A 14,791-nucleotide genomic window follows, 5' to 3' on the forward strand; every position below is an offset into this window, starting at 1 on the left:
GCCGTTCCAGCCCGGGCTCAGGGCTCGCTTCGCTCGGCATGCCGACGCAGCTCGGTCTCGGCGTCTTCCGCTGCTGGTAGAGGCGGCGTTGCAGGCTGCAGGCAGCAGGCTGCAGGCTGCAGCCCCCCGCCGCCCCGGTTCTACCGAGAGAGAGAGAGAGAGAGAGAGAGAGAGAGAGAGAGAGAGAGAGAGAGAGACCAGACGACAACACCGACATGGCTTTGTCTTTAACACACCTTTACGTGACGCATTGCTGCCGGGGCGCCCCGTTTCGATCCAAATAGACCCGAGGAGGGAGAGAGAGAGAGAGAGAGGGGGGACAGAGAAAAAGTGTAAGAAATCAAATAATTTGCGGGAAGATGGCGCCCACCAAGCCGAGCATACAACAGCAGGACCCGTCGCGGAGAGAACGGTAAACGGGGCTCTACATCTCCTCCTCCTCTTCCTCCTCCTTTTATCGCTTGTCATTTTGTTTGCTATTCGTCGCTGTGTGATGTTATGTGTCACAAGTTTACTGCTGCTGCTGCCCTTTTCTCTCTGTCTCTGTGGGTGCGTGTGTGTGTGTGTGTGTGTGTGTGTGTCTGTCGCTGTGCGTTTATGTCTGTGCGCGCGTGTCAGTCGGCGTGTTGGCGTGTGGTTTGTGTCTGTCACCTAGACCGAGAGGAGAGAGAGAGAGAGAGAGAGAGAGAGAGATCTTGTGGCTGGGTAACAGGTCTTGTAGAGAGAAGGGGGGCTGCCTGCGTGTGTGTGTGTGTGTGTGTGTGTGTGTGTGTGTGTGTGGGGTGTGCGTGTGTGTGTGCGTGCGTGTTGCTCAGAGAGCAGCGGCGTTCCTGGCTGTAATGCAGGCATATCCCCACTTTTGTTTACGCTCCGAGCGAGCTGTTTTAGCGTCGAGGAAAACATGTGCATTCATCGATGACAAACGCGCCTGTCTGCTCATCTCTCTCTCTCTCTCTTTTCCCCTCCTTCTCTCTCTCTCTCTCTCCTCTTCTCTCCCCTCTCTCTCTCTCTCTCACTGAGGCTAGGCCAGACTGTAGCTCCCACTACTTCTGGCTTGTGCTTGTGTGTGTGTTAGTTACAGGGGGTTTCATAGCCCCGGCCTGCCTGACAGGGAGGGGGGGGGGGGGGGGAATTAGCATAGATGCTCTCAGCTGTTGAGGAACTTTTTTTAAAATGTAGGCACATGGATTACGCCCAATCGGATTCCAAGCCGTGCCAATCCAGGTAATACTGGAGAAAAGGAGGATGGAAAGGCTACAGGGCAAAGCTGCTCTGTGTTCAGGGGAGTGGGGGGCTGTGGGTGCCGGGGGCAGCCCCTGACTGCTGGAAACCTGGTTGATTCGGTTTGTTGTTGAGGTGGACTGGAAATAGTTTGTTTTTACTCACGCCGTTTTAGTCACACTGGACTTATACTGTAACCACCAGGACTGCCTTGTCACCAAGGTCTATTAGGGCTGGGCGATATATGGAGAAATATCGCTATATTTTTTACCAAATACCTCGATATTGATATTGTGACAATAATGTCATATTGTTACAATACTAAAATGTTAAGAATAGCAGACCTACAAGTGTCATCAACATGGCACATTGCAACACATTGACACAATCTTTGACATTTTTAAAAGTGGCTTGAGTGATTAAAACTAAAAGACAACACATCCCAGACAATATCTATAGTCTCATCACAATGTATAAATATTATTGCCCAGTCCTTTTCTGTTCTGTTCTGTTCTATTGACAACATATGGCACATCCAGGCCTAACGTGCTGCAGATTTTCCCCGTCAATTTTTCCTCATTAGGTGCAAGGTGCCTTTTTCTATAGGCTATACATTGTGTTCCCATCGCTTATTATGGCGCTGCTAATTACCAGGCCATGTGCTGTCCACTGGAATAAATCTCACTCCATTGCTGACAATTGACGGCTCTATTAGAGGCGTGCAGCCGGTCTGTGTCTGTGTCTGTGTCATTGGAGCGGGTCAGCATGAGGCTAAATGTCGAGTGTGAGTGAATGTGCTCTATTATTGTAGTGGAGGCGGCTGTCACTTGCTGTGTGATGATGTAAAGGATTGTATTTGTGACCGGGTGATATTCTATTAAATCTTCTATTGTCTCCTATTACCCGATTGTTTCAATTCTATTCCGTATGCTTATGTGTGATTATTATAATCTATTCTAATTGTGCTTACTGTTGCTGTTGTGTTGGCATCTGCAGTGTTATTACAAAACCAGTTCTACGTACGTAACTGAAATGGAAATAATGAAACCAGTGTGTGTGTGTGTGCATGCATGTGTGATGTGATTTGGTGACATGAGGGAATCGGAGCATGTTTCGTTGATTGTTGAGGTGAAATCTACACCTTTACCACAGCTTAACTTGACTGGCTACACACACACACACACACACACACACACACACACACACACACACACACACACACACACACACAATTGCACACACGTGTGCGGTTGGACCGCCGTTCTTCAATTGCATTCATTTTTCAGTGGATGACTTGTGTTGAATTAAATTTGTTTTTGTTTCAGCTTGACATGTGTCTTGCATTTTAGCCATAATGCTGACGTTGTACAAACTGTAAAGACTTTGTCTTCAGTCATACTAGACTAGAGGCTGCAGTTTGTACATAATATAACCGTATGTAAAAACAGACAGATCCCACACTCTGTCTCGAACTTGCATAAAACACAGATGAATGTTTTGGTCCTAAGACCTTCATCAGTCTTGAGTAAGGTCTAAAGACCCAACCGTCGTTCATTAACCACTTAAACCCTATATACTTGGTTGACCGGTGTCCCTCAGGGCTCTAACCTCAGCCCAATCGTTCTTTTCCCTCCTCTACACCAAATCGTGTCACTGAAAATAGCCAATCTACAAGCTTTGCGATGCATGTTGAGCTTACAGATCTGCTATTTTCAAATGTTTGCAGAACATTTGCCTATTATGACATGGCCCAAATAGGGACACTAAGGTTCAAGTGGTTAATTAAGTATTTTCTTGACGGTGTGGATCGCTCTCTTTTGGATTTGGATTTTCATATCATCAAATTCCAAAATGGCAAAAACAGCAGATCTACAAGCTCAACATGCGTCGCGATGAGACGCGTTTTGAGCTTGTAGATCTTCCATTTTTCATACTTTTTGTGTGACATGATCAAGTACAGCATTAATTTTGTTTCTGTAGGTGTGTGTTGGCCTTCGGTCAGTAGAGTCTTTGGACAGGATCGAGTGCATCCATAGTGGCGTCTATTTTCCTGTGAGCTTAGACAGAGAAACACATCCTGTCAGAGATAGACATTTCAACAAGAAACAGCAGAAGTAATTTGAGGAGAAAATTAAGTTAAATCAAAACAGAAAACATTTGTTATTATGTTTCTTTTAAAATGTACAGTTTATGAAAAGCTGTCTTCCCTGTCATGTGCCAGTGTTTTTTGGACAAATCCTCTTTTGTTTCCTGAAAGCTTGTGTGTTTTCACTTGAAGTTGTTTGTGTTGTTTTGGATGTCGACGCTGACACACTCCAGACTGCGTTTTGTGTATTTATCTGTCTTTCTAAACAGACAACATAACAGTACACAGGCCGTGATATTGAATCCATATGACTTCACATTCTGATGCAGCAGTTGAGTCTGGAATGAGAATCTATTGTGCTGCTTTTTCTAGCATGTGCAGTAAGGAGAATTGATTAGGTTTCCTCAATAGTTAAAGAATAAACCAAACACACTATGAAATACGGTAGATTAATTTATGCTCTATTTATTATATTTTTTGCATTTGTCTCTGACGCCACCTCCATATATTAGATCATTGGTTTTCAACCCTTTTCATATCCATTATTTATTCGCCATTTGAACCACGGACCACTGTTGGATGAGATTTAGCCTCTCAGTCCCAAAAATTAGAATATTTTGTTGTCGTTGGATAAGATGTTGTCCACAATTCCATGCTGTATTGATGTGGTACCATAGGAGAGATAACGTTGATCAAAATAACAATTCTTTAATTAAGTGTTGCAGATGTTTAAGAATCATTTAACTCTTGAGAGTGTAAAATGAAACCAAATGGACCCGCAAGGGTCCATTTGGTTTCATTTTACACTCTCAAGAGTTAAAGATCTATAAGGGTCCATTTGGTAACCAACTCTCCATCATTTAGCTGCGGACCACCTGGAACCCCCTCAAGGACCACTGGTGGTCCCGGACCACTGGTTGAAAACCACTGTAATAGATGGATACAGTAGATGGGTAGGTAGATACTTCTAACGTTGTCCCTTAATGTCATCCTGGAGGATCTGTTCTGTGGTTCCTAGTTTACCCACGTAAACCCCAGCATCCGTATTGTGGGGAAAGCTTTCGCAGGAAAATAGCAGAGCTGTCGATCGCCTATTTTCTTCTAAAGCTTCCCCCACAATAACAGAAAATAGATAGATAGATACCTTAACTGCTGTGCCCAGATGCGGCACAGCAGTTCAGGTTACAGAGTTACAGGTAAAGAGTAAGAAAAAGAAGTACTGTAGAGTACAGCAATACAAGGCAAAAAAGAAAAACAAGAAGCATCAACAATACAGAGCCACGGAGACTCTAGTATAGAGCCGTGAGGGACTCCGCTCAACCATATGGGGTTTAAGTGGTGAAACACATGAACCCTAGCATCCCTGTTCTAGGCATGTCATAATAGGCAAACGCTCAGAAGAAATAGACAATCTACAATCTCACTTTGCGACCCGTTTTGAACTTGCAGATCGGCTATATCCGGCAAAGAGATTTGGCGTAGAGGGATTAAAAGGGGGGACCATGTACAGTATAGGCGCCTGTGGGACCCCCGGTCAACGAAGTATATACGTATATGGTTGAGGTGGTTCGACACAGTTCTGCCAGAGGCACATTCCCTCACGCGTCAACATTAACACATTAAGACCTGAGACCGATTCTACAAAATGTCCTCTAAATCCTAACAGTTTTTTGAAAAAACCTACGTTGCTGTCAGTGGTTCTCAAACCTTTTCATGTCAAGGACCGCCACAATTATATGTATTTGGCCGCCCATCTCAAAATATTTTGCTCCAGGGACCCCCAGAAGCAAATATTTGAGTTACAAATGTTCGCTTCAAAAATATATATATTCAAAGATTTGCACACATTTTCAAGATTTTTCAAATACAGCAGATCTACAAGCTCGTAGAGTGGCACTCGGTGCCGTGCTACGAGCTTGTAGATCTGCTATTTTTGAATCGGCCAAAAAATCTAAAAATGACACTGATGCGTTCCCGGTCTTAATGGGTTAAAACTTTCCAGTCAAAACTTTTCATTCCGAATAAAACACGACCCCTAGAATTAATTTAGGAGCTTGTCTGTGAGCCAGGACCGACGCTTGAATTTCCATGTCATTTAGCACCAGGCAAACTTCTCTGCATCCTCGGCTCGGAGAGAGAGAGAGAGAGAGGAAATTGGTTCGGAGTTAATTAGTTAATTGAGATGCAATAAACACATACAGTTTCACAGCACAAGCTACATTACCATTTATTACCCGGAGAAAATTCCGTCTCGCAAAAGGCGAGAGCAGAAAAGATGGTGCATTTATGCCGTACACAACTATATGGACATCGAACAACGGAATGAACTAGTTTATGATGGCAGGGGGTGGGGGTTGGGGGGGTAGAGCGCAGTATGCCTGCTTATTATAAGCGACTTTGGGCTTGTTATTCTGTTGCTTGTAAATATCAGTAGTTGCGGGTAGCTTTCTTTTAGGGGGGCTTATTTGGGCTTCCTTCATAAATGTTGTTTAAACCAGGGATTCTCAAACGTTTTCATGTCAAGGGCTCCCACATTACATGTATTTGTCCGCGGACCCCATCTGGAAATAATCAAAAAAATATTCTAAATATTTCACTTTTTTTCTCTTAGATTTTTTGAAAATGGCAGATCTTAAAAGCTCACAAAGTGTTGCATTGCGACGCGTTGTGAGCTTGTAGATCGGCTATTTTCAAATAGCCGGGCTTGTTTCCGCAGACCTGGTTGCTTGTTTCTCTCGCAAAATCTGGCAACACTGATAGAGGGACCGTTCTGTCACTGATTCAATCCGTACAGCAGGCAGCTGATGTGTGTGGATGCAAGTTAGCAACGCGTTCTCGAGCAACGTGCTCGACTCGTTCTCTCTCAATCACTTTAACCACTTAAAAGGAGCCCTTTGCCAATTTTCAACCGTATCTTCACATAATTGGTCCTTACTAATGCACATTATAAGATCTGGAGAGGTGGAGAGACACTTGTTACTGAACAAACACTCTATAGCAATGATTATATAGAGCCATTTAGAAGGTATATTTTAACACCAAAATATCACTTACACCACCTTTAAGCCCTTTACTTTGCTTTACGACAAATAGTGAATATGGGCAATCCACAAGCTCTCAACGTGTCATAAATCTACTATTCTTGGATTTTTTTTAATGCATTATTTATTTTTCATTTTTGAAGACTTCTCTGATAATGACATGCCCAAAATTGGAACACCACCTTCCTGTGTGGAGTTTGCATGTTCTCCCCATGTTTACTTTGTGTTGGGCTTCCTTCCACATCAAAAGACATGTATGCTGCATGCTAGGTACACACACACACTACTCCTGTCAGTGACCTTGACCAAGGTCACTGTCACTGCTCCTTAGGATGGGTTAAACGTAGAGGGCACATTTATCCAAGGGCACAATTTCATTTCATTTCAGGAGAAATGAAAGGATCAGGTGCGTGTCCTACCAGAGACTCCGCCGGTCATAAAAGTATTGGCTTAGAAATGTGACAAAAAAAAAAAAAACGCCATGAATTCAAGGCTTCATGAGGTGTGTAATTGATAGAAAATAAGTAATTTGGGGGGTTTTGGGTGAACTACTCCTTTAATATCGTGATGTATCCAGCGTGATCTAATATGAGTGCGACGACACTAGCGTTGACTCCAATTGTAAGAATGGAATACGGAAATGGAATACGGAAATGCTTGTTCTATCTCAATGAGGAAATTCCAATGTTTGGAACTACAGCCCATAGCGGCGTGCTTTGCGGCGAGATCAAAACGTGTCATAACTCTCTCTCTATGGGTCTGGATGTATCCATTCTGGTTGGGGACCTGTGTTACGTAAACTTTCAACTTCTGTGAGCCCAGTTTCCTTTTGCTCAACTGTTTTTTATAATAATGCAAAAAACGAAAATATCTTGAGTGCTAACTCAGAGTTAGATTAAGACTCTTGATTTTACTCGTTCTAGTTCCTAGATCGCTGACCTTACAAGCAACTAATAAGTCAGTGGCCAGACAAGGTCACTGTGATAGTACAATGATAATAATACAGGAGAGAAGTGTTTTTAAACAAATTAAAACGAGATAGATAAGAGCTGAGGCAGAGGGTAGAGAGTATCTTATTAATCTGCACACCTTCACATAATCACATAAACAAAAGTTTTATGCTCTTAAAATGGTGGAAAAATATAAATCCATTCACGTTTTAGAGGTCTAGTTGATGCGCTGATCATGAGACATCAGCCTAATTTATGCTCCCGAAAATTGACACCCGACAATCCCACAACAAGTCATGGATGTGATGCGTTGTGAGCTTGTAGGTTGGCTATTTTCGACGCTGACAAATAAAAAAACAGGCTTCATAACAATTACTGTAGAATAAAGCTCCTAATCTCTGACCTGACATCCAGGCCCCACACACACACACACACACACACACACACACACACACACACACACACACACACACACACACACACACACACACTGCACAGTAAATTCCTCAGTGTTGATTCAACTCTGCAGTTATGCTCTTGAGTTAAAGCTGCAATACAGAACTTTTTTTAATGAATACAACATTAGCTGTATTGTGTTATTGCGGTGGTTGGAGGTGGGCTCCCTGCTCTTAGTTGAGAAATTCTGACCCGTGTGTCGGAGAGGACACGGTGACACAGTCGAGCGGCCGAGCAGGGATTACCTCTTGAGAGAGAGCGGTAGAAGTTTAGTCTCCCACATGAGACCTCCTGTTGTAATCGGGTAGGATTATGAAATGTACGGATTGCAGCTTTAAGGCACTTTTTAGCTTTTTGGTACTTCAATTATATTGTATGTATATCATTCAGTGAACATACAATATACTGTATACCACCCTCCAGTTATGGCCACTAATACACATTTGTTATCCCCACTAGTGAGTGTGAGGCTCCTAGGATGGCAATGACAGTTGGTTTAAAGGGTTAGTTCAGATTTTTTGAGTATTTTCTGTAGGAAATACTTAGCATTAATGTAGTGGTTGCAAAGGTATTAATTGATTGCCCGAGTCCCATGGTCAGAGTTATGGTCCGGTTCTGATGAATATGAAGTAGTTCCGGTAGATTAGTAGATTTGGTGGGGGCCGCTCATTAAAAATAAATTAAAAAAAAAAACTAGCGTCATTTGTATTGTTGACCTATTTCTACCATATAGAGCAGGTTTCGTTCAATTTCAACCCCTCTGTCACATGGTACTATTTTTTGAGTCATATATTTTGTGCGTGAGTAGGCTGCCGCGGCGCAGTGATTCTGGACACAAACACATCCGTCAACCGGAACTACTTCATATTTATCAGAACCGGACCATAACTCTGACCACGGGACTCGGGCAATCAATTAATACCTTTGGAACCACTACATTAATGGGAAGTATTTCCTACAGAAAATACTCAAAAAATCTGAACGAACCCTTTAAGCTACCATGGTGTCACTTGCTGCATGGCCTCTAGGGGGGCTTTTAGACTCTCTCTCTCTCTCTTTCTCTAACCCTCGAAGGCAACAGTCTTTGGCGTGTTAAGTAGCCCACAGGGGAGGAGGGATGGAGAGAGGGAGGAGAGAGGACGGAGTGGGGGTTAGAAGACAAGGCTGACTTTGTGCTGGTGGTTTGACTGTTGTCTGAATGTTGGCCAACACTTAGTCTCACACAGTAGCCAGACGATTTGATAGATATCTAACATCTGGGCCACAACTTCGGAGAAGTGGTTATAAGGACCTGTTAAGACAAAACAAAACATCTGTGGTAGACATTTGAATTGACCAACCACGGACAAACCATAGACTTGCGTTACAGGCCAGCCAATTAGTGACATTCCAGAAAAATGGTCAGAGGATATAATCATGTTGGTTATTAGCCCGTTTCTATAATGAAGGAGAACGTTTTTTGGCATCCCCGCCGCACACGCTGGTAAGAACGTCAACGCGGATGAAGACGTTGCCAATGAAAGAATGTCCATGACGTTTTGGATCATCAGAGACGCATCATAGCAAATGACAAATGGCGGACAATTCCGAAAAGTTACACTTATCGCCATCGATAGGAATGGCAGTGGATAAGGTGCATATTGTCGTTCGATGGTAAGTTTAAATGTGCTGTAGTGTTGAAACTAACTAGTTTCCATGGGTCCTTATTTAATTGCACACACACCATGGAGGTTTGCGTCTCAGCCACAGCCACTCAATTTTGACTGGGTAAGGCGCAGCATGCTTCCATCTGAAGGGCCTGTGCCCCCATAGGAGCTCTATTATCCGGATTTTCTTAGACCGTGCCGACAGATTTTCATGCAAATTGAAAATCCGTCTTGAGAGATTAGGCCACGTGAGACTAGCCTAAGCTAGACTACACTCTCTCTCTCTCTCTCTCTGTCTATGTATGCGTTCTCTCTGTAATGACTGTGTCTCAGTGTCTGTCTGTGTCCAGACGTCTCTCGTTTTGTCTCCATCATACCCTCTGTGTCCTTCTGTCACCAACTCTGTCCAAGGTCATCTCCTTGCCCTTTACAGCAATTTGTCCTCTGTCTGCATTTAACCCATTGGTTCTCAAAGTGGGGTCCGGGGACCCCCAGGGGTCCTTGAGGGAGGACCAGGGGGTCCCCAGCTAAATGATAGATAGTTAGGAACAACCTTATGGGTCTGTAACTCTGAGAGTGTACAAATGGAGCCCATTTGGTTCCAATTGTACACTCTCAGAGTTAAATTAACATTGATTTTACCATATAAATTGGGGTCCCAGAGATAGAAATGCCATTAAATGGGGGTCCGTAGCCTAATGCATGTCAAACTGGGGGTCATTGAAACCAATTAAAATGGTTGAGAATCAATGATAGAGCCTTAAAAATCTTCTCTTATGGGAGTCCCTGGCATATCTTTTCAAATGGGGGTCCGTGGGCTAATAATAAGTGTCAATTTGGGGGTCCCTGACATGAAAAAGTTTGAGAACCACTGATTTAACCCATCCTGTGCCCCTAAGCCTGTGTCTTTTTTCTACCTGTCTGTCTTTCTGTCTGTCCACTTTCTTCCCGTCCTGTCCGTCTCACCATCTCTCTCCTATGCTCTCTCTCTCTCTCTCTCTCTCTCTAGTACCTCTTAACACGGCATACCCTCTTCTCCCCAAGCCTCGGGCTGTGACAATAACCCAATATGTCTCCCTCCGCCTCGCCTGGCCTCGCCGGGGCAGCAAAACAAGCGCTCCGACGGCCATCAGGAAGCCATTAAACAGCCATTTGGTGCGTTAGATGGATCTAACGGGTCCTCCAGCGGGGCACACGTCCACACAGTTTCACTTCACATCAAGTGGAGCGCAAGAACAAGCTCTCTGACTGATTTCACCTCTACTCATCTCTCTCTCTCACTCTCACTCTCTCTCTCTCTCCCTCTCCCTCTCCATTTCTAAATCTCATTGTCTATCTCACAGCTGTCGCCGGCGCTCTCGCTCTACCTGTCATTCTCTCCATCTACTCCTCCATTATTCACTTTCTCTCTCTCTCTCTCTCTCTCTCTCATCTACTCTCACTCCCTCCTTCCTGTACCCTCACTCCCTACGTTTTTCAATCTCGTCCGTTCTCTCACCCTCCTCGCTTCTCTCCATCTCTCACTCTCGCATCCCCGTCCCTCTTTTCATCCCTCTCCCCACCACCTACCTTTTTTTCCCCCTCCTCTCTCCATCTCTCCAACTGTACCTCCTTCCACAAACTACATGCTCCTCTCTCTCCCTCATTCCTATACACACACACACACACACACACACACACACACACACACACACACACACACACACACACACACACACACACACACACACACACACACACACACACACACACACAGTATATAGGATGGCTGTCTATCGGATGACAATTATCAGCCCTAGGGGATGATAACGGTTATCGGCCCTATAGGTGCACAGCACGCTGAATTGTCACTGTGAGCGACCTCGCTGCCAAAAGGAACACACTGTACCATGTCTAACATGGACATAACTCTTGGCTAAGGATGCTTTGCTGTGTTAAATTCACAGCTGAGGAGACTCCCTCCCCGCGCCGTTGAGAGCTCCCAGTGGGACTAATACCATTTCTCCACCAAGGCAGTTAGTCCGTGACAGCAAATGTTAATCTATTTATTCAATTAAACTGCTGATTAAATGCCATTTTCTTGTTGTCTTTGTGAATGAATGAGGGTATACGTCACGTCACCCAGCATGCATCGCTGCCCCGGGTGATAATCTATAGATAGATGGATCGATTATACGGATGGAGGGGTGGACATGAAGGGATGGATGGAGAGGTAGCCGAGTGGATGGGGTGTGTATGGAGGGGAGGACAGAGACGTACGCGGGTCTGGTCAGTGGTGGAAAAAAGTACTCGCCTTTCTTACTTCAGTAAAAGTATCAATACTGCAATGTAGAAATACTCTGTTACAAGTAAAAGTCTGGAATTTAAAATGTACTTGAGTAAAAGTACAAAAGTATTGGTGTCAGAATGTGCTTAAAGTACCAAAAGTAAAAGTACTCAAATGTTTGAAAATAGCAGATCTGCAAGCTCACAACGCGCCGTGATGCGAGCTTGTAGATATAGGTATAAAATAGGGCTAAAGTGGTTAATGTATGTTTTATAATATAGTAATTCATATCTGCAAAGTAACTAGTAGCTAAAGTTTCCAAATAATTGTAGTGGAGTAGAAGTAAAAGTACTTAAAACTGGAAATACTCCAGTAAAGTAAAAATACCTCAAAATTGTACTTAACTCATTGAGTGCCCAAATTATTATTATCTATTTCTGGCCATTATGATTTTATTTTTAATTTTTTTTCAAAGTAAAAAAAAAAGTGCTTAGGAAGCGAGATACAGCCTTTTTCAGTTATAAGTTAAACAAGGAGTGGATGGAGCTGCAAATCTTCAGATAATGATATATATATTTTTGTTTTTTCTATTTTTTTCAAAAACATGTGAAACACGTTAATGGCACTCAATGAGTTAAGTACAGTCCATAAGTAAATGTACGTATAGTTACTTTCCACCACTGGGTCTGGTAGATGGTGTTAGGTACGTAGGTACAAGTGTAATGCCCGAGAATCGAACCCTGGTCTATATACCACGTGGAAAGCCAACATCTTATCCACTAGCCTAAAGGGGAATTCCCTTTGCTGGGGGCGATAATAGGGTTTTATGTAATCAGGCAGAGGCTCTGAGACACTATACTGCTTCACAAGGATGAACAAGAGGAGGATGTATGGATGGACGGACGGACGTTTGAACCCACACACACACACACACACACACACACACACACACACACACACACACACACACACACACACACACACACACACACACACACACACACAGTGTGTTGTCCACACTGTAATATCCGATGTTAAATATGTTCATTTTAACCCATTAAGACCGGGAACGCATCATGTGTCATTTTTAGATTTCTTTGGCTTGGCTATTCAAAAATAGCAGATATACAAGCTCATGTGCCAAGCTATAAGCTTGTACATCTGCTCTTTAAAAAAAAATCGTTGGTAACACCTGTGAAGGAAGTTTTTCCAATATGAGTGCCCCTTTTCAAGCACTCTTTGAGGACATTTTGTGTGTGTGTGTGTGTGTGTGTGGGGGGGGGGGGGGTTCCTCCGTGGCTATAACGCAGTCAATCAATCTTTATTATAATAGACACACAATACAACCAAACCTCTAGTCTACACAGCGATATCCTTCCTATAAGCCTGCGGGGTCCACTTTGACACTTTCCGACTTTAAACCAACACGGAGGATTTTGCTGTGTTTATACTATGCCAGCTCGGAGCTAATCAATAGGGTGAGATGTTTGTCCTACGCTGGGAGGACGTACCCTCCCTTCACTGCGCCTGCCAGAATGTGGACTGCCATAATGCAGTGATGATGCACAACCTGTGGTTCGGGAGCCAAAGTTGGGTTTTGAAAAGTAGTGCTGTAACTATCGATGACTTTCTTAGCAATTATGCTATCGATTACTTTTTCAATTAGGCAAATAATCAAGACGCGTGTAAAAAATGTATACTGTAGATGGATAGCAAAAAAAAAGCATCGCAATGCGACATGTTGTGTGCTTGTAGATCTGCTATTTTTCACTTGCACACAATACTCTGTTTCCAAAGACGATATCTCAAAAACTACAGGATGAATTGACATGGATTTGCTGGTGCACCTTCATGCTCCCCAGAGAATGAAGCCAAAGGATTTTGGTGGCCTTACCTCTAGTGCCACCCTATAGGCCAACTTTTCAACTGGATAAAGAAAATATCTCTCAGACTCTAATTGACTCCCCGGAAGGATAACCATTTGCATACAAGACATCTCATAATCTAATTGGCGGATTGCAGGATGAACCCTACTGATTTTGGTGAAACCATGCCTTTTCTCCAGTGCCTCCCTGGGCCAACGTTTCCACTTGTCTGTTTTAACCCATTCAATCCGGGAACGCAGGACCCCAGGGGGAGTGTCCCTGGAACAAAACATTTTGAGATGGGGCTCTGCGGCCAAATACATATCTAAAAAGGTTTTCTAAATCCCAACAGTACGTTGCTGTATCAGTGGTGCTCCAACCTTTCCATGTCAAGGACTCCTGAAAAGGTGGCAGAGTGGCAGACCATGCCAGATATATACTGTAGTTTCAGGAATGTGACCTCAGACCTGTGTGAGATCACATGCACTGTATGTGCAGCAGGAAAGAGCACCCTCCCCGCCCCAGTGTCCATGCCCCAAACACGGCCAATATGGCTCTATGCACAGCAGCCATACTGGAAAGAAATTGGGCCTCTTCCTTACTTCCTTCACAGGTGTTACCAATGACGCTAATGAAGGCTCTGCTCCATTTAGTGTTATAGTTGTGTCACTACATCTAGATGTGAGTAGAAGTAAAAGTACTGAAAATTGGTAACACTCCATTAAAGTAAAAATACCTCAAAATTGTACTTAAGTACAGTACTTGAGTAAATGTACTTAGTTACTTTACACCACTGCTCCTGGCAGAGATTTGTGATCCACTGAGCAACCTTTTTATAGACAATTTTAAATGTCATGCACCAAAAGGTGCCCAACCCACATGGACTTACAAGACACTACAAAACATGATAAAACAGGAGCAACAGCGTGACTTACTTGAGGGCAGAACAAATGTAATACACTTCCACATGACAATCAATGTCAAATCAAACACAATCCTCTTACACATTATATTTATTATAATATAACTTCAGGCATATCTGAGACAACAGCAAGACATCAAACATGAAAATGCCCCCCCTTACGCTCTCGGTAACCGTTTAACGCAAACTGAGCGATGGGAAAGACTCTAGTCTGAATGCTGGTATTCAAGCAGCGGTGTAAAGTAACTAAGTACATTTACTCAAGTACTGTACTTGAGTATATTGAGGTATTTTTACTTTCTTCAGTATTTCCAATTTTCAATACTTTTTTACTTCTA

General features: G+C 43.4%; 1 protein-coding gene across 1 annotated transcript in view; it reads left to right on the forward strand.

Annotated features, from left to right (window-relative positions):
* The first annotated feature begins 340 nt into the window (after positions 1-340).
* npas3 (neuronal PAS domain protein 3) overlaps positions 341-14,791 on the forward strand; it is a 339,492-nt gene continuing 325,041 nt past the window's right edge. Inside the window, exon 1 of the mRNA XM_080414603.1 lies at positions 341-412. Within this exon, the coding sequence (XP_080270729.1) occupies positions 360-412 (53 nt within the window). The 5' untranslated portion in view covers positions 341-359. The remainder of the gene's footprint in view (positions 413-14,791) is intronic.

The sequence above is a fragment of the Gymnoscopelus braueri genome (genome assembly GCF_963280865.1).
Source record: "Gymnoscopelus braueri genome assembly, chromosome: 19".
Classification (NCBI taxonomy): Eukaryota; Metazoa; Chordata; class Actinopteri; order Myctophiformes; family Myctophidae; genus Gymnoscopelus; species Gymnoscopelus braueri.